The sequence below is a fragment of the Thunnus albacares genome, chromosome 17, assembly GCF_914725855.1.
Source record: "Thunnus albacares chromosome 17, fThuAlb1.1, whole genome shotgun sequence".
NCBI classification, from domain to species: domain Eukaryota; kingdom Metazoa; phylum Chordata; class Actinopteri; order Scombriformes; family Scombridae; genus Thunnus; species Thunnus albacares.
The window spans coordinates 21,278,222-21,304,559 of record NC_058122.1 but is presented as its reverse complement, the minus strand read 5'-3'; the positions used below and the strand labels follow the sequence as shown (position 1 = coordinate 21,304,559).

Genomic DNA, 26,338 nt, shown 5'->3' with positions numbered 1-26,338 from the left:
TCTCCTTCTGTCTGTCTTCCTTATATTTCTCTTTACCCTCTCTCTCCCTATCTATCCCTTCCCCATTACTTCTCTCTGTGGCCTACTCTTTCTTTCGTGTCTCCATCTGTCTTTGTCAAACCATATTCCGCTCCTCCTCTATCTCGCTCAATCTTTCCCTCCCCTTGTCTTTTCTCCTCCTTCCTCACTTCCTCGCCGGGTATATCACTCTGTTGATGAGAATCTGTAAGAAGACGCTGTGATTGTCGATTGAGGAATGGCCTGCATCTCCTTAAGGACTCGCCGGCGTTCACAAACTGCATTCGACACCATCGGCGGACGTCGCTAAAGTCGGGGGGGTCTTTATCTCTGTGCGCACCTTTGCAGATGAAGAACCGCTTCATAGGATCACTTTAGGATAGGAGCATAAACAGAAACATCTTTCCTTTAATACCCATCACCCTAAATATACTTTAAGGGTTTGACTTTTTGGAGAGAAGAGAGAGATGAGGGACTCTCTGACAGGATCTTTTTAATATTTGCACTGACAGGCCATTGTTAAAATTTCTTAGTTTAAACAGAACAAGAAACACACAATTCAAGTCATGTTGTTTGCACTGTAGTTAGTTAGTCTCACAGAGCAAATGAGATCCTTTACATATAATTTTCCCCTAATTAGAGTTATTTGGGATGCAAGAATTCTCTTGAGACAAGTGACTCAAAAAATCCCATTTATTATTTAAATGTATTCAACAATTCCAAAAGATAAGATAGACAAACATGTCATAGATTTCATTTACAAGCTGTTTGTTCTTCTCATCATATCTATAGAGACTCCCCACCCTACAGAGCACAATCTCATTGGCTGCTGAGTAAAATATCTGTCATTGGCTGTAGCACAGAATAACTCTGAAAAGAACGATGTAGCTATGGCACAGCACATGCTAAAATGCAGACACTCACTGGTACGCACAGATACATACATACATACATACATACATACATACATACTCACACGTGCAAACAAACACACACACAGGCACGCACACACGCATACACACAAACGTGCAGTCATAATAGGCCAAGTCACTCACCCAATCAATTTCATTCTCAAGCAAGCTGTCAGGCCGCCATGTTGAGTAAATATTACCATAATGCCTGTGTGTCAGTGAATATGCAGCTAATGAATGGATGACATCCAGTGAAGCTCAGAGACACTGAAACAGAAAAATTGCCCACTCACTGTTACTGCGCCTTGACGCCCCCTCTACCCTCCCACCATCTCTCACTCACTTCTGACTCTTCCTCTGTCTTTTTTTTTTTTTTTTTTGTGTGTGACTTTCTCTCACTCGCCCTCCCGCTTCAGAAGCAAGATTTTTCTACTGTGCAAGAAGGCTTGAAGGTTGGCACAGCAGAGAAGAAGAAGAAAAGAACGGGCGTTCTTCAACTAGGTTACTTCAGAACCTGAAGTCTTTGCTGCATCACATGGCTGGTTGTGCCGAGTGGAGCATTTACATAAAACTAGAACATCGAAGAGACAATTTGAACTCTACTTTTAATCCAAACAGCAGCAGGACATTGTGTGTGTATGTGTGTGTGAACAGAGGGAGGTGGTTTGTGGAAAGGGTATTGTTTATATGAGATGTTTCCCTTTTTTTTTTTTTTTTTTTAAGATATATTGGAAGGTACAGTGCAGAATGTATTGTTATTCTCCACATGAACAATATATAGTTACCTTGCTGTACCCGGCGATGAAGGAAAAAACACCCACTGCCATGAAACAGTGACAGCCTTGAGTTAAAGATTTCTTTTTCCAGTTGTTAGATCTCTTAGCTGCATCACAAATAACATCTCACAAATCCGGTCGCTCAGTCAAACAGGATATCTTCACAAGGGACAAATATATTCTCTCTTTTTTTTTTTTTTTTTTTTTAATCTCATTTGTGTAGAATATTACGCATGTCTACGAAATAAAAACACAATCTAAGGAAAATTGCACGGAACAACACTACGAATTTCAGTCAATCGAGTCCACTTGACAGTACAGCTGACTGTTGCCACTGTGGAGAGAAGAGGTGAGATCATCCGCTTTTGCAGGGTTTTTTCGTTTTTGTTGTTGAGATTTCTGTGCAATGGAGCGGGGCTGAAGAGGAGAGACACTGAAAGCGAGGAGCTTCTGACACGTTTGCACTGTGGCGGAGAGCGCTGAAAACCAGCCCACCTCCACCCCACGTCCCACTCCTCCTACGCCTCCCGCCCAGCCCCTCTCAGTGTGTCCTCAGGAGGTTTTCGCATCCAGGCTCGGCTACAGAGCCTGGATGTCTTGGCTGATGGATACGAAGCAGAGGTGTCCGTGATGATGGAGAGAATTAGGAAAACTAGAAAGCATTCCGGCTTTTAACACACACACCCTTATCCCCCCTTTTTCCGTCATACAACTCTTTCTCTCAATCTCTTCCTGTCCTGACTGTCTCTGTGTCTGTCTTTTTCTCAGTCTGCGTAGAGGATGAAGCCAGAGAAGGTGCTGTACTTGTTGTTGTTGCCTCCATGGGCTTTGCCTCCGTCCAGTTTGATGTAAACCTCATCCCCTGCGTCCAGATGGAGGATGACGCTGTTGGAGGCGTAGTCATAGTTCTGGTCAGCGTCTTGGGCGATGGCGCTGGCTCGAACCTAAAGGGACAGGGACAAGACGAACAGGCAGGAGAGCGGGTAGGCGTGTTAGCTTAAGTACTTTTTATGACATTGGATTAATTAGTTTAGTTTTTCTAACACAACTACTACACATATACTACTTTCATAGGTAGACAAATATTCATTATTGCCATTTTAGAGACTCATTAAAAAGTATTTAGAGCTAGAAAGAGGTCACGTATCCACATTTGTTATCTTAATATGTTCAAGATCTACATGAAAATACACATAATGACAGAAAATCATGATAGTTTTTAATTTAATGATTTATTTTTGGTTCAAGTAAGTGCGTAAGTTTATTAAAAAATAGTGAATGTTTTCAAAATGTTCAAAAATACCCATCTCAGTGCTTAACAACTTGATTTAGATACACACCAAAACTGGGATTTGAGATATTCCATTAAATATTATTAATTAACTAAATTACGTAATTAACTATTAAGACAACAAACAAGACTAAAACCATTCAAACAAAACATAAAAATATTATTTTCTTGGCAGAGGTAATGTCACTAATCTGGAAAATCACAGTGCTGTTAAATCACAAGAGGATGTTTTTGGGGACAGCCAAATAAAAACAATTTTTATAACTTTTACAATATTACATTTCAAGATTTTTTTTTATTTTTTTTTTCATTTTGAAGTTAAACAAGTTATAGGATATAACAACGGCACAAATATTTCTCTCAATTGATATTAAACCTACAGGAGCAACCAGAGGGTCAGTCAAATCTCAGGCCATTCTGTCAAGCAGATTTATGGTTTCAATCAAGTCAGTGGTCTTTCACAGAGGACCAAACATTCAGCCTGGGAACAAGAGGTCCACAGACAGAGAACACCTCAGAAACTGAACAACAGGATGAACTTAACAGAGAAATCAATGAAGGACACCTACTGAATATAAGAAGACATTTGATAATGCATAGTGAGGAATTAAGAATCACTAGAGTGAGTTTGCATGATAAAAAAAACCTTTATGTTTTCCTTTGTTTGTCTATGTGTATTTGTGTGTGTGTGTGTGTGTGTGTGTGTGTGTGTGTGTGTGTGTGCATGTGTGTTCTGCCAGCTATAGGACATTTGGAGCAGTTTCTAAATAACCTGTCCTGGCTAATTAAGACCTCCACTGCAAACATGCTCTCTCTCTCTCTCTTTCTCTTTCTCTCTCTCCCTCTCTCTCTCTCTCTCTCTCTCTCTCTCTCTCTCGTGAAGAAGGTGTAACTGCAATACCAAACAGGTGCTGAACAATAGCTGTGTCGAACAATGAACATGAACGATGAGCGTGTGTTTGTGAACGAGAGAAAGAGAGAGAGACTAATACAGCGGTAGATTAATTGTTCGCGTTATCGGTAAATTTATATCCGAAGTACGATTTTTAAGACATCTGTTTGTAGTCTTTGCTAAATGAAAAGTAAAGAGAGTGAGTAGAAAGTTAGGAGATATCAGCTGTGACATATAGTGAAGGTCATCGCCTGAATACCAGCATACAGTGTGTGCCTTTGTCTGCTGAGCCACCAGGCCTAATTAAATATGATTCTGCACAACAGTCATGAACTGTAACCTCCTTATTCCAGTGCAGTCTGGAAGTGTTTGGACAGTCACATGAAATATTTTCGTGTCGTTTTTCCTCCACATATTACATATAATTAAACAATAACTATAAGCTGCACAGTGGCTGAAGAGTGCAGGACTTGTCGGGATGTATGGCAACACTGCAGGACAATGATCCTAAACACACAGACAACCGAGGAGCTCCTTTCGGCCAAACAGCGGGGATGTTCTTGATTTGTCAAGTCAGTCACTTGATCTCATTTCAACTTATAATCCATTTCTGCAGACCAGGCTGAAGGCAAAAATCCCCCCAAAACAAACAAGAAGTGAATTTGGCTGCAGCCCAAGCTTGGCATATGCATCACGAGGGAAGATACCAAGTGTCTACTGATGTCTATGGGTCATAGACTGCAGACAGTAATTGACTGCAAAGGGTCTTGAACTAAACATCATCTGTATTTGCATTTATGCTAACTTTGGTTACCTAAAATTGGCTATAAGAGGGGTTACAGTTCCCAAACTACTCACCCAATATGGATCTTATATTAAAACTGAAAGTCACCACTTTAATCTAATAGGTATTGTTTCATTTTAAATCCAAGGTGCTATTGCACAGAGCCGAAACAACAAAATACTTCAGTCTGCATTGTATCTCAGCGCTATTAAACAGCTACTAACAAGGAGAACTGCATCAGACGTAACTGAAATGGAAAAGAATCGAACGAGAGGATCATTATTTTCTCTTGAGATGAAAAAAAAAAAGAAAGCACTGTACAGTACATCCTTTAAAGTAGCCACTGGTTAAATAAGGCAATTAGTCACTTAGTTTGGTCAGTAAAGTTGAATCAAAATCAATAGTTTACGTGCATTTGAAGTGTTTTCTTGAGGCTCATTATCGGGTCTCCAAAGTCCATTGTGGCCCTTGCCTTGGCTCAGTGTTTGTCCACACAGCTTTAAATCGGGGCTTTTCGAGCGGGTGTCGACAAGCTGGCCCAACAGGCGGCATAGAGGATGCCCAATAATTAGTTGGCCTATTTAAGGAGTACACACAACAGGCATATTTACAAATGTGAGGAGAGGCCAGCTACTGACAGAGATCTCCTGCACAGAGAGCATCACTGTTGCCAAAATTAACAGGGTGCCTGGAACAGGTTCTCTTGACATTTAAACATATTAAAAATCATAAACTATATTTTTCTTTGCACAGTTGAAATCACATCAGTGATTTATTTAAAGAATCCATTCAATAAACAACATGCATGTTTGTTTGTTAGTTTTTCTTCTTAGTTTTGAATTTTCTGTGTCAATCAGTTCCATTAAAGTTGTTCTTCCTTTTGTCTTTTCTGCCATAGTAGCTATCACTGCTAATGCTAAAGCTTTAGCTCATCTTCTTTTCAGTCAAACAACCTGTTATTGGAAACATTAAAGCATGCAGAGGATGTGCAGAGGCGCAAAGTCTTATTAAAATAGAAAATGTACAGTAAAGCTTTCATGAACTAGATATCCGACTGTTTGAATCACTGTTACATGATACATATAATTGTATATTTTAAAGCTGTAAATGCTGTAAGAATAAAAAAAGCCTGTGAGTGAAAGAAGAGCAGTCTTTAAGAGAAACATGCAGGAGTCTTAGGTGTTATACCCCTGAGCATCACAACGACAGACACATGAAATCAAAGACTTTCCTGCATCTCTGCTGTAAAAAGCATTGAGGTGTTAAGGTGCTGTATCTGTAACACTTTATTTTGAACCTGCCTACAGAATTCAAGGTAACATTGCATTACTCAGCATGTCTTTACAAGGCTTATCTTAACTGTCATATAGGAGGGGACAGCAATTCTGCTAATATCCCCCAAAAGTCAACATATCAAGTGTTGCCGCAGTGTTTCTCTGTGTCAAAAAAAAGAACAACAACTATTCAGCTGCTTTATGACAGCTGCTATTATTAATATGTGGCATTGATTTTATATGAGTCAACAGTAAATACAGGACGGGCTGCAAAATATTTCTCAAAAGTTTAATTCTAATAAAAATGTTGGAATTTTAATGGCATTTTTCTCCCCCTTTTCACTTGAATTATTATGTTCAGGCCAATATTGAGCTGGATTTCTTCTGAAGTCCTCCTGCAGCCCATCAGACGCTCAATTCTCTGAATGATTTTCAAAGAGAGAAGAACTGTTCTTTGCATTACCTTCAGCTCGCGGCATTGAATTATGGAGCAAGGTTGGCTCTTCCTCAGCCTTCTTAACAACACTATTGTCGGTGATTTAAAAAAAAAAAAACTTGAAGAAGAAAAGGGATATACAAGACTTTTATAGTGAGCTAGATGGATTTAAAAGAACATCGAGCACGGACACAGCACTTAGAGTAACATTTGTTCAAAGAATTATTATTATTAACAGCAACATTTTAGTCCTAATGACCTTCCTCGGGCTGCGTAATGAGCAAGGTAAACTTTGCTATATCTACAAAATCACCCGGCAGAGGTGTGGTTTCTAATTAGTAACGGAAAGATGAGACAGACGGAGTTGAGAAGAGAAGGTTCGTCTTTAACTTTTTAACAATATATATAATGTATGCGCAATGGAAGTCACATTGGTATGAAATGTGCAAGTGATGTAAAGGCTAATCTGGATAATGAAATTCTGAGGAGAGGTTTTAAGATGCAGGAGTAATATATGGAATATTGTACTTTTCTTATTGTTTATCCTCCTGATTAAATCTAGCGCAGCTCATATCGATGTGCAAACAAAGCCTCCTGTTCTGATTCTGACGCCGGCGTCCAGTGCATATTAATATTATATGATGTGCCCCCAGTGAGCTAAGTCAACACCATCTTATTAGAGGGTTACCGCTTTGGCTTGGTGGGGGAATGGGTGATGATGGCTCGGTAGGATTTGTCAGCAGGGATTTTAATGAAACTTTATCAAAATATTTATTTTGCAGGTGTTCACACAGAACCTGGGAACCTCTGGCAATGTCACGGATGTGTAATATAGCTTAAATTATCCTCTTCATTTGCTCTTTAAGGATCTAAATTTAAGATATCCTCAAGAGCATGGACATTGGGGGGGGGAGGAGGAGGACAATACTATACAAATATCACATTTTCCTTTAGCAGAGACAGAACGAACAAAGCCCTGGTGAAAGTAAACTTCCCTGAGACCCTTATACTTCCACAATAATATTATTTTTGTTTTGTTTCTATGCTCGAATGGTTTTTTATCCCCATCTGAGACTAACTGCCTCCCCCGTTTGCTTTCAATGATAAGCATGCATGAATAAAACCTCTGACTATTTTTGAAATAATGATCAGGGAGTTCCTATCGGAGCTTGCTTGCTTTCTTTTTTTTTTTTTTTTTTTGTCTCTACTGCACACAAGGCACTTGTTAGGGATATGAGCTAGAGGTTCAAATGCAGGGTACGGCAGATGTATAGCGAGAGATGAGCAGGACAAACAGCCAACTGGCAGCGCGTGACCTTGACACAGAATATGTAGAGGAACTTTGACAAGACAAACAAAGCATGAGGCCGTAAGCGCCAGCTCTAGTGATGGTAAATGAGGTGTCAGGCGATGTTGTCTTCCTTGTGGCTGCTCGTGCGTGTTTGCATCCGTCATATCGTCAACGTGATGGCTTTGATTGAATAATATTCTGAGTGGAGACACAGAAAATTCAAGTCTGAGCTCGGGCTTAATAGATGATGCGCGCCCGGAAAAGTGAAGTGTGGGTTGTTTCAACTCGTTCACTGTATGACTGTGAGTATGAACGTCACAGTAATCAATAATGACTGTGTTTATGTGAAGCATCTGCTCTATAAGAAGAATTTATGGTACGTTTTAAAATACTGACTGTCCCTGCTCCTCAATAAAGTGGGATTTCTTTTACAATAAGCTTTTATTTAAAAGGCAGTTTGTATTCAGCAGCTGTAGTTTGCAGTATTGGATGGTTGGCTGTGCGTTACAGTACCTCTAAGCTTCTGTTCTAAACCTTTATTAAAATACTGTTTATATTAAAATCATGAAAGTTTGAAGTCCGCTGTGTATCTGTTATGTCTGGTGTAGGAGGAGCCTGTAACGTCTCGCTGGGACAATGATCTTACAAGAGGCTTTGTCACCGTGACAAGGACATGTCTCCAGGCTTCTCCGACTGGGATTTGTTGACTTGATGTTGAGCCTCCATTTTGGATCAACGAGTCTATTGGTCCTCTTTAAATCAAAGTGTACTGCCATCTAATTGTGTTTGAACATTCCAGCCGTGAACCGCATGCTTAATAGCAGCTTAGATAGCGTGCCACCGCTGTTGAGCCCGGTCCAACATTTGACTGCACCACACACACACACACACACACACACACACAAACACAGTGACAGAGAGACATATACATTCATTCACATGCATCTCCGTGCACACACGTATACACACGAGAGGCAATTTTACTCAAATAATGAGAACAGGAAGCCACGATGGGCTGCAAGAGAATTGTTGTCAGAAAGCGTGGGGTCTCCCATGTGTTACGGGTTTATTTTGTCGGAGGGTCCTAAGTGAAAACATGATAAGAGGAATGAAATGGTAACAGGAGATTTGCCATCTGTCAGAGGAGAGTAGAAAAAGGCCTCCTGAATTAATTTCACCAGCTGTTCTCTTTGTACCTGCTCAGCCTCCTTTGAAACTGGATGACTTAACTGCACAAACCTCTCGCTGTTTATGAAATTGCTTACAGTACTGCTAAGAGGTGAGTCTGGTGTCAGGTATTAGTTCATTAGTTTATCCCGTGTACCACCGATACATGATCCAAAACGCTGCAGGAAAAAAAGGGGGCCGGAACAACAGCATCGCAATTCAGCAGAGGCAACAAAGAGGATGACATCAAGACAGCTTCTCCTGAAAGAGCCACTGAAAGAGGCTTGACAAGGGGGGTGGGGGGGAGAAAAAAAAAAAAAAAAAAGTGATGGAAAAAAGAGGCATCAACTTTGACCTGCAATCCAGCCACTCTTTTCTTTCTTGTGTCTGACTCATCACGCTCAGTTAATTACTGAGGTAGACAGCGCTGTCTGCCTGGAGTCCCAACACCAAAAAAAACTGCAATCATTGCTCGCAGCATTGTGTGAAAAGAGACTTTTGCTGGAAAATTTTCAACCTTTGTTCACACTAAGCCTGTTTTTTCAGCGTGCTTCCTATTAACCTTGAGGCACCGTGCATCATGGTTTAAGATTTTCCTTTTTCATTTTTTTATTTTTTTTTTTAAAGCACTCCTCTAAAATGAGGCAAAGTAATTTTCTGTGTAAGTGTTGGATGAGAAGCAGGCTGTCAGCCTTGCTGTGATATGTATTTTTTATACAGTAGCCGATTCATCCTCTCTTACTGGGGTGATTGTTGATGTCTTACCATATTCATTTTAGGTGGGGTGGGGGTGGGGTGGGGCGGTTAAACACATTGAGTTATGTAGCAGACTGTGAGTCATTTAAAGCCATTGACTGAGAGAGGATAATTGTGGGTATCACTGACGACTGAATTTCGGGGGGGATGGCTAAATGTCAGGGGCATGGGGAGCTAAGGAGAGAGAGATGTTTGCATAAGAGGGCCAGGGGCACTTGTCTATCTCCCATATGGCCCTCATTATAATGAAGAAGCCTTGTGAGTCAACACCATAGCATCCTTGAGTCAGCCAGCCACAGGAGACAATCCATAGCCTATTTTAGACCATATGTTTTTGGTCTCACAGTACATATGGGACATTATAGCAGTATTTCATGAGCTACTTAATGTGAGATGCCAGCACAGGGAGTGTGTGCTGGTAGGTTCTAATGGTTCTCAATTTGAGGGTCTCAATGTAAAATGTTTTGAAGTAATCGAATTATTACAGGCGAGGAGTGGGCCGTTTTCAAGCAAGTTTTGAAACTTCACCAATAAATGATAGATTTTCTTCCCTGTGCTAGCAGATGACAGCCCGATGTCATCTTGACATTTCCAATCTGTGTGGTATTTCCTAACAACATGGGCCAATCTTCATTTAATAGCCCTCGCACCTAATTAGGCTAGCTCTAATGTTCCACTCGGCAGAGTGTCAAATCCAATGTCCAATTACACAGCAGATCAAGGCCAAAGGTCCGCCTCCACTACCTCTCTGGCTGATTATAGAAGAAGTGCCTCGGTATACATCACAAGGAAAAAAAATGGGTCTGTCAAAAAGAAGAAAAAAAAAGGAAAGAGACACACGTACATAAGGAGATCAATACCAAAGGCAAAGAGGCTGAGGGACAGAGGGTGGCTCTCTCAAACCCTGCCTGTCTATTTCAGACAGAGTCTCTCTGTTACACCAGGCAGACACACAGAGGCCTCTCAGTGCTGAAGTCAGACCATGATGAAGAATAGCAGGTCAGAACATTACCAGAATGTTAAATCAATCAAGTCTAAGTATTGCTGTATCTGGGTGTCACAGTACTGAATAATAAGATTGTAGATGTGTCTACTGCTTGTAATGGTTGCTCACATTTTTTTTTTTTACTTTAATTTTGAGACCAATAAATATTAAAATATGTCAGTTTTTAACTTGTAGGGGAAAAAAATCAACACAGACCACAACCCAACCTGAGTGAAAATATATTGAATGGAATCTGTTTTTGTCATTCACACCTTTTCTTTTAGAGCATATTGTCAATATGTCAATAGTCACATCAAACAGAGCAGTCCTTCATCCAGATGGCTCAGCTCCCTATGTTTAATGTCGGGACTGACACCACATGTGAAGCACACAATGCGTGGGTTTCACCTGGATACACAGCAATAGGATAAACAGTCTCCATGTGCACCAGAGCTGAAGACCCCCCGGAGGTGTCTTCATGGGCAGACTGAGGCGATTGGTTTGACAGGGACAAAATGACACGCAACTGAGCTAACTTGAGCAACACTGTAGGGTGGAGAAAAGAAGAAGAAAAAAAGAATCTTTCCTTCCTTGAAGCGAGGTGAGCACAAAAACAAAATCTAAGAAAAGGAATGGGATGCTCTAACTGAATCTGTCATAGTGCAATGCATCACTTGAGAGCAATGAAGAATATTGATGGCACTGTGTGTTAGCAAATCGATTCTGTGATATCGCAATCCGGGTACTCTTCTGCTGCACAAGTTTTCCTTTTAGGTTGAAAACTTTCTGCACTTTTAGAAAGGTGAGCTCCTGTAGGCCCGACATAGAGGAGAGATGGAGGGCAGTGCACAGTTGGGGTGGGTTGAGGCAGCGGGTTAGGAGGGTGGGGGTGTGTGTGGTGTGTGTGGGGGGGCAAGCATGAACATACGCGTGTGTGTGAGCATGTGCGAGTGTGTGTGTATGTGAGAAGGAGACTGCAGTGGTAATTGCTAGGAAGAGCCATGTGCACGAAGGACGTTGAAGCTTATTAAAGGAGGAGACAGAGTGATTATTCACTATGGTCCTCTTGAGAGACTGACGCTGAAGTCATTGCTTTTAATTAACTCTGAAACGGTTTTGCGGATTAATAACAATATTAAGAAGGGAACGGAGAGGAGAAGCGCAAACACATCCTGGATCTGGTTCAAGCTTTTTAATTACAATTAAATAGACTGGATGGCACAATAGCACAATAACTATGTCCTCTTTTCTTTCTCTCCCCCCATTCTACAGCGTCCAATGAATTTGTCTTCATTGTCACTGCCTCCTCTGTCAAGACATATTCAAGTTAAAGCAAAGCATTGATTTACTGGGGGAAGTTTAGGATTGGTTGGAATATTTGGCACATGAGTAAAAAAACAGGCGATGAAGAAGCCAGAAGAGTGTGCAGAGAGGAAGCAGATGAAATGTGCTGTGCTAAAAATAGATTTCTTATTTGTTTGTTTTCCAGGAAGCTCACTTTTTTTGGTCTAGCTCAAAAAAGTGTCAAAGTTCTGGGGACAATGCTGTGTTTCTTCACCAAGAGAAAAGAGGAAGAAGAAGATGGGGAGAAGAAATAAAGTAACCCGTGGATGTTGATGTTAGACAGCTTGTAAGAACCCCTGGAGTGGGAGGAGCACATGCTGGGGTGAAACAGCACTGCAGGGCCTGGAAACCCACCACTTCACTACAGCCAAAAGATGATAAAATACTAGGATTGTCTGCAATTCCCTGGCCTCCCCTGTCCCAACACACAGTGTAGCTTTTTGCAGCCTTAATGAGCTGAGGAAAGCACCAGTGTGACTGTAGGAGCTTCAGTTCGACTCACAGCACTTCATCAATGATGTAGCATAACTTGGCCTAACATTTATAACCATTCACAGTCATTTGCACAGACTAAGGCTCTGGGGCCTTCTCCATCAGCCAAGCACACAAACTAATAAACACCACAGTGAGTCAACTACACATTTATGTATAAGCTGTGCATAGCACAGAGGAAGACAGAGGAAGAGAAGCAGTTACCACTTTATAAACATTACACGAGTCTCTGGAGATGCACATTTTGTGCATCTAACTTAAGTACCTCCACACCCTCCTCTTGGGAGCACAATGAAGCGGGAACAGAAGGCGTTTTATAGGAACATATGTTCTTCTTCCCCTATTATATATCAATGCTTTTACGCCCACCCATAAACATTACTGTTGAGTGAGACCTTATATATAGAAAGCGATTGCTGTAACTCTCTTTTTCTTGCCGGGTGTGAACTTGGCGAGGGTAAAAGAATTAACCTCTAGCTGCCTGGTGAGTGTGCAGGTTCAAGCCACTGAGCCGGTGCCAACTACTAATATATCTCTAATCTGCACATATCATGGTCTCAGCACTTGTAAGGTTTAGACCCTAACAGCTTCCTGCTTTAATCAAACTCTGTGCTTATTAATTGGCATGTTTAATTTTAAATATACAACTTGGGGGAGGGGGAGTATTAAAAAGTGTGTAAATGAAAATTAACCAAATTTTAGATCTTTTATTATCATAAATGCCAGTATTATGATGTGAATGTGAAATAGATCTGAGAGGCTGCTGAGCCATGATGTCATATGACAGCTGTAGGATCAGATTTGGTGGATTTTTAGTCATATTTATTATTTATTTCATCTCATTGCAGAGCTGTGTGGTTATGAGTGTAGAGGAAGCTGAAATACAGTAAACTATTCATGTATTCTCTCGTCAACTTTGAGTGAGAAAAAAAAAATGTCTTGTCACCGACAGCATTTCTTGTTACATTAATGAATTTCTATGACTTTTTGAACAAAGATGATGGTGTAAAGAAATATGGTGCAGCTAAGCTTGTGAACCATACAGTTATAAATAAAGAAAAGCATGTCAATGTGTGAAATGAAATGCCGGCAACACCTTAACCTCTACTTTCTTGTGGTTTCTTATCATATGTTACACTTTAACAGAGAATTTAACTTGAGTAAGCATTTATAAAGTAGCTATTGAAATTCTGAATGTCCACTGATGGCTGAAATTACAGTATCCAATGTGAAAGCTGCAAAAAAAATTAAAAAATGACAAACTTGATACTGTAGCATCTTTTTCCAAACTTAGCTTGCTTCTTTGCTGATCTGTTTTCTTTACATGAACACATCTGTATGTTAAATGTTTGTCATGATACAGGCAAGAAAACTGTGTGGCACAGTTGCAGCAGCTGTGAGCAAACAATAAATGCAATAACTGTAGTGTAACATCCATCTTTTTTCCTTTTTTTTTTTTTTGTGCAGGCAAACCGTTTTTCAGAGCCACTTTGAAGATAAGAGATCTGACGGCTGATCGGAAGGCTGTAAACTACACTGGCACACATTACCCAACCTGAGAGGACCCTCCGGGGCGCGAAATAAAATTAGAGCCCCATTAAAACGATACATCAAAGAAGCCCAAAATAGATCACGTAGACGTCCCAATGCATTTAAAACGACTGCAAAAGAAAGATGGATGCAGCGGCGGACAGTCAACATAATCCAGTGTACAAACAGGTATGGTCAAATATTTTTAGCCATAATTTCTAATATTTCCCTTCACTCCTGCAGCGCAGACACCAAAGTTCACGCTAAATGTTATATGAGTGATTTAACGAAAAGTAATTGGGTGTGTACACTTCGAAACAGTATATAATAATAATTAATGATGACGGTGATGATGATGTGTGAGAAAACTAAACAATAATGACTTATAATGATAAAACAAAAGGAAATGCCTGGCAACCGCGTCTTACATTCATTCTCTAAGCTTTCAGATATTTGAAACTCCAGAAATTTCGTTTTCATCATCATCACTCCAGCGTAAGTCAGCACTCCGGCACAAACTGCCATTAAATTACCATATATTAATCACAATTCACAGAATAAAATAAAAAGGGCACGGCGACTGCTTTTAAAAAAGGCATAAAGAACGACACGGACCCTCTGCTCAGCCCAAACTGTGACCGTCCTTTGGATCGCGGGGCGCGGCAATGTCAGGACGCATCAGGCGAAGAGGGGACGCGGTTTGCAACCAGTCAACACATCTTTATCTCCAGGCGCGCTGGGTGCCACAGCTGTGCGCTCTGGGCTTTGGAGGCACACGGCAGATGCGCACACTTGCCTCACAATGTCACTTTTTTTTAATTCACGGGCTTTATATATATATATAAAAAAAAAACAGCTTCCAATGGAGGGATTTTTTTTAAGAGAGACACAATAGAGGACACAAGCGGGGAGAGGAGGAGAGTGAGCATCAGAGGAATCAGGTGTGCGTTTTACTCAGGATAGAAAACTCACAGAAAAAAGTTTCAAACCACTAACCTGGCCGTTTTTGCAAAGGTCTGCCCACATGCTGGTGCCGTCCCCTCCTCTCATCAGCACATGGTAGATGAAGAAGTATGTGCCCGGTATGCTGCAGATGAACTTGCCTGAAATGCCATCATAGTTGTTGCCTAGGTTGGTGACCACGTCGTCAAACTTGAGGATCTCGTAGCCTTCGTGGGGGTTCTTAAGCCCTGCATAGAAGGCCACCCGAGGCACCGTGCTGTAGGTGGCCGTGCTGATAGCTCCGTCCCCCCCAAGACCCAAAATCCCAGTCCTTCCCTGATCCCCTCTGTCACCAGGAGGGCCCGCTGGTCCAGGTGGCCCAGGTTCTCCCGGTGGTCCAGGTGGTCCGGGCTTGCCTGGCCTGCCAGGCTTCCCCTGTGGGCCCTGCAGTAAAGTGGAAGGTGGAAGCACATTGCTGTGGTCGCTCAACGCCTCTGCCTCAGCCTGGAGACCGGTGGAGCTGGTGCTGCTGGCCGGAGTGCCCTTGTTCAGGTAGGGGTCGCACACCATACGACAGGTGCCCAGCATCTCATAGTGACTGGCATCTGTACCCACAGAGCTGACGAGCACTGGTATGAGCACCACCAGCACCAGGACCAGCATAACCCCTACGGCAGCCGCCACCAGGGTCTTCCTCCCGATGCTGAGTCGGGGAAGGGGCTGCGCTGCCAGCGTGGGTCTCCCGGGGGCGGAAATGGTGACTGGTTGGTGTGGGGAGCCTGTCACCGAGGAAAGGGATCCAGAGATCCCGAGAAGAGTTGCAAGAGGAGTGGAGAGTGTGTGAGGGTGAGACAGAGACCCACATACACTTGATACACCTCACTGCTCCGCTCAGTCACACTAAAGTAGGCAACCAGTCACTCACACATACAAAAAGACTTAAGGAAACCCAAGCATACACAGGGAGACATTCAGTGCGTACTTACAAACACAATCTGACTTGTGAGAAGAAGCAAGAAGGATGCAGAGCCCAGAGGAATGGAGTGAGAGACAGAGGGAGCGAGACACACAGAGAGAGAGAGAGAGAGAGAGAGAGAGAGAGAAAATGGTGAGAGTGGGTGAGTGTGAGAGATACAGAGCAGCGACTGGATCTGTGTATGTGTGTGTGTGTGTGCGTGTGTGTATGTGTGGTGAGTTTGTGGTGCCGGATTCTCAGGCTTGGCTTTTTATACGGCAGTAGCAGCAGAGCCTCCCCCCACCACCACCACCCCCCCACGGCCCCCCGCCCCTCTGCTCCCCCATCGAGTGAGAGGTTGGTGTGGTTACGTCCCCTTCTCTCTCTCCGGCTCACTCAGACGAAGGACTCTCATCACATTGCATTCCTTTCTGCCACTCTCCTGAACCACCGAGGAACCAACACAACCCCCCTTGACCATCTTGCTCCCCTTCTTTCATCCCTCTCTCTTTTTTTTTTTTTTTTTTACTTTTCCTTGCTCTCCCTCGTTTTCCCCACTTTTGATGCCGTTTCTCACTCCCTTGCTTTCTCGTCTCTCTCATCAGCATCCAGCCTCTAAAAATAAAGATGGAGCTGTGGAAAGTCAATCTTTTTTTTTTCTTTTCCTGGAGGTGGGTTCTAGAGATTCATGCATATATGTGCACAGACACAAGACAGCACTTAAATCTGCTATGCCAGGAAATGCTAACAGCCTGTCAAATAAAAAAAAGGTGCTAATTACAAAACTTAATGCCAAGAATGAACTCACAGGCCAATAATCTGAACTGTGTAACACAAATAAAACACACAACCACACATGTAGAAGAACTGTTTGAGAACTTTTTGAAATAATTTTGGCAGTATGTCATTCAAAGAGACTTTTTAAGGTTAAAGACAGCCAGCGTCCCTCTTTCAGGGCCACCAAAATTGATGCTCTTCTGCTGTTATTTAGTTTATTTTTTATTTATGGTTTTTTGATGGGACAGATACAGTGTACATAGACACTGCTAGTGTTTATAGCGGATGCTAATGCAACACCTGTCCCTAGAAGGGCTTTTGTGAAAGTAAGAGATTAAAACAGTGAGGTAAAAAGAAAGTAAAACACACATTTAGCAGTAACATAGCTACAAAAAAACTAGACTAAATTTCAACTGATCAGGTGGCGAGTTCCTGGACTTTGCTCCTTTCACAGAAAAAGCTTTTCTGAGCAAAAGATGTTTTGCAGAATGAAACTTTACAGTTGTCACTTGAAGCTGCTCCGGTGGATCTGCTGCAGCTCTGTTGTCTCTTGATGCAGAAAGGCGGAGAAGAAAGTCCATTTAAATATTTAAACATTTAAATAATGAAAATCAATAAAGTTTGCAAAACTTAAAAACTTGTATTTACTTAAAATGCGGCAATGATGGTAACTTATTTGTTTTTTGTCCCAAGTTTTTCAAGGCCTGATTGTACAGACACTCTGGATTTGATTACTGGTTGTAATCAAATCTTGGTTTGGTTGGCCTGGGACCAAGTAGTTAAACCATAGGACAGATGTGAGAATATCATTGAATTTAGAAACAACAAGGCACAGTCGAATGTCAAGCAGTTTATCATTTTGAAAACAGCCAAGGTTAGCCTTAATCGTTTTACAAATCTTTTCAGTGTGACTTTCAAGATTTAACAGAGAATCACCTTTGATTCTGACACTCAAGGATTCTGTTGCAGGTAGACTTTTTAATAGAAAAACAGATAGACTTTGTTTTCTTAGTGTTTCTTAGTGTCAAACAGGAGGTATCAAGCCAACCTGATACTTTTTCTAAGTTTTGGTGAGTTATCTGCAACAACGTCACAGGTTTTGCCAGATACATGGACGACTGTATCGTCAATGTACATCTGAAGGCTTATAGCAGGGAATATTTCTGGCAAGTTGTTAATATACAAACTGAAAAGGATGGGCCCCAGCATAGTTCCTTGGGGGATTCCTGTTTAAATTTTGCAAAAACAGACTCGATGTTATTAATCACAACACACTGTTCACAACCCTTTAAATATGAGTCAAACTAATAAATGAATGTGTTGTGATTTACGGTATCAAATGCCTTTTAAATCCAGGAACACTGCGCCTACTACATTTAATTTATCAGTTGACTGTTTTATGTTTTCTAATAGTAAATAAGTAGATGTCTCTGTGTAATGGCTACGTCTGAAACTGAACTGTAGAGGGTGCAAATAATAATTTACCTCCAAGTAATGTATCGGTCGTTCTGAGACAACCTTCTCTAGCACTTTAGACAAGACTGGAAGAAGATTAATTGGTCTGTAGTTGCTAATCTCTTCAGCGTCCCTGGATTTTAAAATAGACTTTACCAAGGCATTTATCCATCCATATGGGAAATGCCCAGTTTCGATGGAAACATTAATAAGAAGTAAAGGGCTGAACCAGAATGCTGCTTTAGGAGTACAGTATCTAGGTTATATATATATCCTTAGTGAAAGTGGTGTTTAAATCATTAATAGCTTTCAAGACAACTTATTAGTCAACTTCCCTGATGTCAAATGAGTTCACATCATCTTCATCTTCATCTTGCCCAACTTTAAGTTCATATTTGTGGGTGACATTGGTCTTCGGTTTTATTAAACTATTTAGTTGTTTCCAGATAATATTACCATTTCCTTTAGCCTCTGATAGGACTTGAATGTCATCATTTGGTTTTGAAATGCGCAGTTCCCTAACTACTCGATTTCGTAGCCCTTTAAATATTTGCAAGTCAATGTCATTTCGAGTTTTGAGGAAGGTCTTTAGAGCATAACCTCTTCACTTCATAAACTGACAGTACAGTGTCAGTTAGCCACGGGAGCTGTATGCTTCTCTGTGGCTTTTTGTGTTAATTTAATAAACTTGTCAATAATACGACCAATGCTGGACATCAATTTATTAGAGCGTTCAGTCATTTGGTCGTGTTGTAGAACCTCATCCCTACTAACTCTCATTAATTCATTCTCAAATTCAGTCAGATTCTTAAGAGGAATATCAAGTTTTAATGCTTTGTGATTGTTGTTAAAATACCCAGCTAGACGTTTCTTTCTTGCAAGTTTTCTTACAATTAGTATCATGTTATGATCAGGCAAACCACCAACTAAATTATATTTTTGTGGCTCGATCAGGTTTGTTTGCAAATATGAAATCTATTAGTGTTTGAGTGTCCCTGTTTAGGCGAACAGGCCCGCCAGTATTCCCCTCTTTGCTTTTCCCCTGTGTCAATAACCCCGTTTCTCCACCTGAATGCGCTGACACTATTTCCTATTGGTGTCTTTTTTTAGGTATTGATTTAATGGTTTTTATCAAATTAAGGGTCCTGGTTGGGAGAAAAAAAATCTATATGCAGCAGTGATGTCATTTGTTTGACATTTTCATCCCTTAGAGTGATGAATGGTAAAGCAAGAAAGCAAATGACAAAGTTTGCAGATGGCAAGCAAACATAGTCATCATATGAAACGGTTCAGAACACAAAATGGACATCAATATAGAGAAAATATGCAATGTACATGTCATTGCGAAGTGTCAACTGTCATGTGTTGATATTAGCCTCGAAAGGAGAGGAGGGGATTTTACTGCACTGACATCTCTGGCTTTGAATCATAAAACTGAAGCCAATACAGCTGGTAGCATAACACCACGCACAATCCAATGATGTGCAATTCAAGGTCACAAACATCTAAATTATCAGTCTCTTACCATCATGTCTGCAAAGTATCTGGTGCTCTTTGACAGTAATAGATTTTAAATTAATTAGAAGACATATAGTTGTAGCTGTTCTACTTTTTACTTGTGTGAATGCTGTGAAGGTGCAGTAATTCAGTGTAATCCTTTTCTACAGTATTATTTGATATGGAATTAACACATTTTTTTTGATAAATTGGCAGTTTTCCGTCCACCAGATTTTTAAACTAATCAGTTCCACCTGTCTGTTTAAACTTGTGCTAATCAGTGAAATCAGCTGCTGTATTCATTGGTTGGAAAAAAAATCTACAGACTCTTGGCTTTCTATGTGTCATGATTGCCTATTCCTGGCATAGATATGACTGTTTGTGCCTGAGCTGGACTGAGCTCTGGTGACGGATTGAGATGGATCAATGAGCAGGATGCCTGACTATTTGTCACCGCTATACTTGACATATCACCAGTTATTTTGCTGGATTTCTGTCTCTTCATCATCATTAAACTTCAGTTGTAAACTTATGGCATTACCAGTTGGTTGTCTAATTTATCACTGAGCAGAGTCTGTGAGACATACCCAAATAACTGGCAAGCCAGGTGTGGCTGCAATGCATATTTGCCTGTTTTATTTTATTCTTCATAACAGACATGGAGTTTACCTATATGAGGAAGCACACAAGCCCTAAATTGGTTTTGGGGTTTGTTTAGGGGGCCATTGTTTGTTCTTCACACCTGCTGGCTGTAACTGCCAGTCAGATCACTGTGCCCCAAATCTCTAAATCTCTGAACCACAGAGATCAATGCACACCGGAGAGGACAAACAGAGAGCGATAGCGATGAAAGAGAGATGAGAAAGATGGGGAGACAAGCAATAGAGAGGCAGAAGTGAAGCAAGAAGTTCAACATGGAGAGGGAGGTAACTGCCATGACAGTTGAGCTTTATATCGGCGGAGCTGGTTTGTTTTGCTTGATTTGTTGGAGCATGTTGGGAAAGAATCCATGAGTGTCGATGACAGTCACGGTGAAACATGTTTTAATAGTGTGACATGTTTTGGAGCTCTAAGTAGCTGCACATGGCAAAGGCAGACTTTGAATCTGCAACGTCTTCTAGATGTCAGATTTTAAAGACTATTAGGAGGCTGCATGGGTGATGCAAGGGCATCGCAAAGAGTAAAGAGTCGATCCCCAGTCTCGGCACCGGGGATGTGATACGTTCCAGTGAACACATTTGGCATTGTTGGCAGATGAGAAAGACGTTGGTTCTCAGCCTTGTTGCTGCAATAGCGACTCCTATTGGTTGGTTGTCACGCCTGCACAGTGGGGGAGTGGAGCGAGGGTTAGTGGTTATTCCCCAGTGGAGTTCAGTGCTGACAGGTGACAAGAAGCGGTTGGCGACACTATGTGTCACGGAGGAAGCACATGTCTGTCTGCTGCCATCACTGGACCAACAGGACGGTTGACTTTATACTTTAAAGTATACTTTCAATCTTAAAGATGAAATCTTAAAGGTTAAGTAAGTATTTTTCTCAACATATACGTATATTCTCTATTGGTTTCAGACAAACAATTAAATCATTAGTTTAATCCATGTTTTAAACAAAAAGACCTACAGTATGTTACCAACTACTGATACCTTAAGTAAAATAAATAAATAATAGTTCACAGTTTTTTTTTTTCAGTCTTGGCCACTTGGTCTCGAGTCCGTTTCAACAAATTATTGATTCAAACTCAACCACTGACATGTCAGGCTCTAAAATCTATTCCATAGCTGAGCACCACTCAAACGTACAGGCAGCACATGGAATACAATCATTTTAAAAAATTGCAAAATGACAACAAAGCAGCTACATTTGTGAGTAAAATATTAGTGTTAGCAATATAAATAATAATCTATACTACAAGACCTCCAGTACATTATACAACAATGGAATATTCCTTTAAATGTCCTGCAATCTTCTTTTATATTAATTGTTTAATTAAAAGAGAGCTTAGATGATTGTACAGTGCTGCTGATAAGACTATGATGAGAGTAAAAGCTTTTGAAATAAAATAAGTGAGCGGATGTGAGGACAAGACAAGAACAGGAAACCACAACCTCAGCAGCACTGTGTCAAAGCATCAGCCACATCCAAACAGACCTCAAAAGCTTTTAATCACTTTGTTGTTCTCCCTGGTTACAAAGAGATGGGGAGGCAGAACAAACGTGTTTCTAAGAGTTTCAGAAGTGCACAAGGGAAAACCACAAAACATGGAACATTTTTTTTTCCAGGAGGAAAGTTTAACAGGTCAAAGAAACAAAACATCACAAACACACAAGCAAACAGAGTAGATGCCTCATCTCTAGTTGAGTTTGTGTCTCTGATTGCTTCCCTTGTGTTGCTCCTGGCCAAGGGTTATCAAAGAGCTCCTTTCATAAGTGCCAGGATCAAGCCACTGCTGTGACTGCTTGGCACCCACTGAGGTGGTTTGGAGATGGGGAAGGGAGGAGAAGGGAGGGAGGGGGGCTTCAAAACAAAGAAGGCAAGGCAGAGGAAGTCAAAATTGAAGATGGTGAGTGAAGGGGAGATGGTGCATTTGTGCATTTAAAGGAAAATGGGAAAGGAAAAAGACTGAGTTTGGAGGGGAATTGCCCACAGCTTCTGCAAAGTGTCTGGAATAAGTGTGCGTATGTGTGTGTGTGTGTGTGTGCATGTTTTTGTGCTTTTGTTCATGACAGAAAGAAGGGAGAAAGAGGGCAATCTTTGAGTCTGGGGAGGACTTGTTTTTATATATATATATATATATGTGCTGAGAAAATTAATATGTATTTGTTTTAAGCCTTCTCTGCCTCAGTGATTTCTTGCTGACGCGCACTATAATGCACAGAATATCCAGGTGAATGCAGAAATAGTGAAGGACATGACTCCAGAGGAAATGAGCAACACACACACACACACACACACACACACACACACACACACAGAATACCCTCAGGCCATGTGTTCCTCCTCACTACAGCAGCCGTGGTTCTATCAAGCCTGACGTTTGCCCTGTTTACCAAAGCATGTGACAGCGTTGCATTTTTACAAGACATAATAAGTGACTTTGCCGACCACAGCTCATCCATTAAAAGGCTAGCCGGTCTGCTGTTCCTTCATGTTTTTGGGGCTTATGTTTGCAAGGTATATCCTGATACCAAAGTGATTACACTATGTTGTAACCACTTTGCATGTTATGTCACATGTGCAGTCACATCAGCCTTATTGCATGCATTTTATAGTGCAATGAGCTGATTATACTTGCATGCTCCGTATGCAAGACTATGAAATATTTACGAGCTGATTACACCGGCATGCTTATAAACAAGGAGTAGGATACTGTACAGACAATTTAGTGAAGCAGCTTGGGGTAGCTGAATTTTGTCACCCATGAACACAGCTTGATCTTTAGTCTCTGTTTACACGTTGTCTTTTTTTTCCTTGAGTGAGCAGCCGAGCTCCAGGGAAATTGTTGTTTAACTGTAACTCTCCAATCTGCAGAACGAAGAGAAGTGAGACATCGCAGACGTTGCAGCAGACTGACCCGCTGCAGGGCTGGCTAATGCATCCAGGTATCATAATGAATGTGTTGATGTGGTGTACTATGTGTGTGTGTGATTCATGTGTGCGCTCCCTCGGTCTGCTTCGCCCGCAGCGAGCTGGTTGTGGCTTCACTCGGTCTTGACTCCTCTCCCTCCAGGTCTCCAAATGATGGGATGACCTTTCCACCTCAGCCAGGACTGCAGTGTCACTCACAGCGTGAACCGAAAACCCATCTCCTCGCCTAAAACACTTCACGTCGCTCTCCTCTCTGCCTTCCTCCTCCACTTGCATCTGATTTCAATCCTGCCTTATAAGAGAGGTCAGGATTTTATATCTTCGGATACACTGTTTGCAGCGTACGGTACTGTCTGCTCTTTGAGTTTTGAACCATTCACAACCCACATCCAACAGTGTAATACGCATATAGGAATTTCTTTTTACTCTCAGTTTTCTCTTGTACTGTAAAATTTATTATATAAAATGTGTTTTGCTGCTGTTTTATCTTTCCCTTGCTTTTCTCACTTGACCCTTCAAATTGCTTCAAGGGCTCTGATTTAGTCGCGAAAGTGAGCTGTTTTCATTTGCATGTGTGTTGTAAATACACAGTTTTCACACACAGATTAAAATGCAGCGCAAAAAAAGTCATAATTAAATTGTTTATTTAACCCTGAGAGAGTAAGAGCAGTCTCTAATCAAGTTTTTTTTTAACTCACACTCTCAACACTTTATATACAAGCAACTTATTAAATAACTGTTACTGAACAAACACATCACTGTGGAATTTGTTGTGTAGAGAGTGTTGTCACTTTAAGCGATATTCGGTGTAGATAAGTGAAGATTTTTTCGTTCTACTCTTTCTTTCTTTCTGTATTTTGTTCTCTCTCTTCTCGTCTGACCCAGGGGAGGTCCCAGGGTGGTTTCCTTCATCCAGGCACTGAAGACAAGAGGCTGTCAAAACCTCAGCTGGAGTCCTGCAGAGGCTCTCGGTGGCCTGGTCTTGCTCCCAGCATGGCGGGGCTGCGGGCAGAGAAACCACAGAGGAATATTCTGTGCTTGGGGAAGTGGATGAAGCTTCTGTGGAATAGATAACTTTCCCAAAGGTGAAATGAAGAGAGGAGATGAAGAGTGTTAGGAGTGAGATGTTTTTTTAGGGTTGTTTTTTTTTTTATAATCTAGTGTTTAAGAAGGTGTTTGTGTAAAAATCACAGGTGAAATAAGATGCTACAGATGCTAATAGAGTGAAGTGCACCAGCAATACAATGATAACTGAAGCTATGTTCTCAGTGGTGTGATTATCATAAGCATCCAATACAGAGATGCACTGATTCAGTCATTTTCTTGATTTCTCTTGTACGACTAACATACTTACTCTGATGCATGATGGAAACAGTACTCCATAGTCCAGAGAGGCACTTCCACAAAAAATGTATTCACATATTTAGCTTCAGTCCAGGTTCTTAATGTTCATTCCTCAAGCTATGCTTTGTTTTGTCTTTCTGCGTTGCCCCCCATCTTTAAATAACTCAACACTGTGAACCTGAAAATTACTGTAAATTGTGCAAAAATGATGAATGCATTGCCTTGTAGTGATATTAATATTAAAATCACTAAGTTATAAGGTAATAATTGCATGTCTCGAATAGCTCAGCAGCAACAAAATTTCACAAAAGGTCAAGGCTCTATATGGGAAACAGATGCATAATGAAATCACTGCATATTTCACTGTGAGCCCATTGAGCCTGCAGGAGGAAGTCGGGAGGTGTGTGTGTGTGTGTGTGTGCGCATGTGTGTGTGTGTTTTGGGGTAGAAGCAATAAAGGTGCTGGAAAAGCATCTCCTCATCGGGAAAGAGGGACTAATACAGTGTAATCAGATGTCGACTATCTATCTATCTATCTATCTATCTATCTATCTAAAAAAATAGAATAAAAATGAATGAGTATGAAAACATATTCACAGCATTAATAATATGCCATATAAAAACTCTGTCGCCTCTACAGTGAGATGTCATATGGAGTCATCCTCACTCCTCCCCTCTCTCCCCCAGCATCCACCCTCTCCCCTCTCGCTGCCAAGCACCCGTGAGCCCCCGACCTCCAACCTCCGACCCCAAGCCAGCTACCCACCCCGCCCCGCAGCCTCCGTCTCACGGCACAGACCATCCACACGGCATTAAGTATTATGCAATAAGTATGTATTTATGTATATGAAGTCCTCTCAATGAGTCATGTGCAACGTGGAGGGAATTTCTGATGAACTCTGATGAAGTTCCTGTCCCTTAGGCTCCCATGTCACACCGCAGGCTTGTCTCCTAGCTCATTTATATATCATATAGTCTTTAAGGAGGCAAGAATACAGTATAAAACTTCATTAATAAGAAAATCATTAATATGGAATTGGGAGCAGGGAGAGCACATCTTGAAATAATGAGAAACCCATGATTAGTGATGCTTTATCTCCACGTTTGGGCACACATTTATTATTAATGATTAAAAAATAAGTGTGGTAAACACGGCGTGTATATTTACAAGGTTTACATTAAAGTGTGGATTTATATTTTTGTGTTTGCTTTTACTGCAGCCTGCGGACAGTGCGAGAGTGTTCACAGCTGTGCTAGGGTTTGTATATGCAAGTCCGTGTAAGACACAACATCTTCTGCACAGTAACTGCTGACCTTGACCTTGTGAGTCTTTGTATGTCTCTGCTTATTTTCTTCCTCTAAGAAAAAAAAAAAAATAATGTTTTCATCTGGACGAGCATATTTTCCAGCGAAATCTTCTGAGATGCGTGTGTGAGCTGACCGCCTGACAACACAGCTGGATCCAAAAAACGTTCCAAATTTCTCCCGTGAGACTGAGAGAGAGAGAGAGAGAGAGAGAGAGAGAGAGGTGGAGGAAAGACAGATCGAGTGCATGAGAGGTGGAGTGCAAGGGGGAGCAACCCAAAAAGCAGTGGTACCCTCCCTTCTCTCTCTCCGTACAGCATGGCAGTTAATTTAAATTCTGCAAGGAGACAACCCATAAATCACCTCCATTCTGACTAATGGCTTCTGCACTGAGGGAAAACTCTTGCCTCTCTACCTGGAGACATTCTACACTGCAAAAAATATAGGCTGCACTTGGTTTGTGTGTATGAAGTGTGTGTATACATATATATATATATATATATACACACACACACAGTATACTGTCTATGT

The 26,338-nt window shown here is 41.3% G+C and overlaps 1 protein-coding gene and 2 long non-coding RNA genes across 4 annotated transcripts in view; 2 read left to right on the top strand and 1 right to left on the bottom strand.

The window, feature by feature from the left end:
• LOC122966386 overlaps positions 1–2,596 on the top strand; it is a 53,986-nt gene extending 51,390 nt beyond the window's left edge. For both annotated transcript variants that reach the window (XR_006398385.1, XR_006398382.1), the window contains one exon: positions 2,474–2,596. This is a non-coding gene — a long non-coding RNA (uncharacterized LOC122966386). The remainder of the gene's footprint in view (positions 1–2,473) is intronic.
• Positions 694–15,766, bottom strand: LOC122966385 (C1q-related factor). The gene is made up of 2 exons (XM_044330560.1): positions 14,944–15,766; positions 694–2,649 (listed from the first exon to the last, which is right to left on the bottom strand). Exons 1-2 carry the CDS (start codon positions 15,550–15,552, stop codon positions 2,470–2,472), a joined length of 789 nt encoding a protein of 262 aa, XP_044186495.1. The 5' UTR covers positions 15,553–15,766; the 3' UTR covers positions 694–2,469.
• On the top strand, positions 15,652–26,067 carry LOC122966388. The gene is made up of 5 exons (XR_006398387.1): positions 15,652–15,735; positions 23,102–23,172; positions 23,301–23,462; positions 24,044–24,243; positions 25,190–26,067. It is a non-coding gene; the product is annotated as an uncharacterized LOC122966388 (long non-coding RNA).
• Positions 26,068–26,338: the final 271 nt, after the last annotated feature.

What these genes read in the sequence shown, in the direction of transcription:
- LOC122966385 (XM_044330560.1), bottom strand. Translation starts at nt 15,552, where the DNA reads ATGCTGGTCCTGGTGCTGGTGGTGCTCATACCAGTGCTCGTCAGCTCT. An exon ending in ACCTTTGCAAAAACGGCCAG is followed by an intron (nt 2,650 to 14,943) that starts GTTAGTGGTTTG and finishes CTGTCCCTTTAG; the next exon opens with GTTCGAGCCAGCGCCATCGC.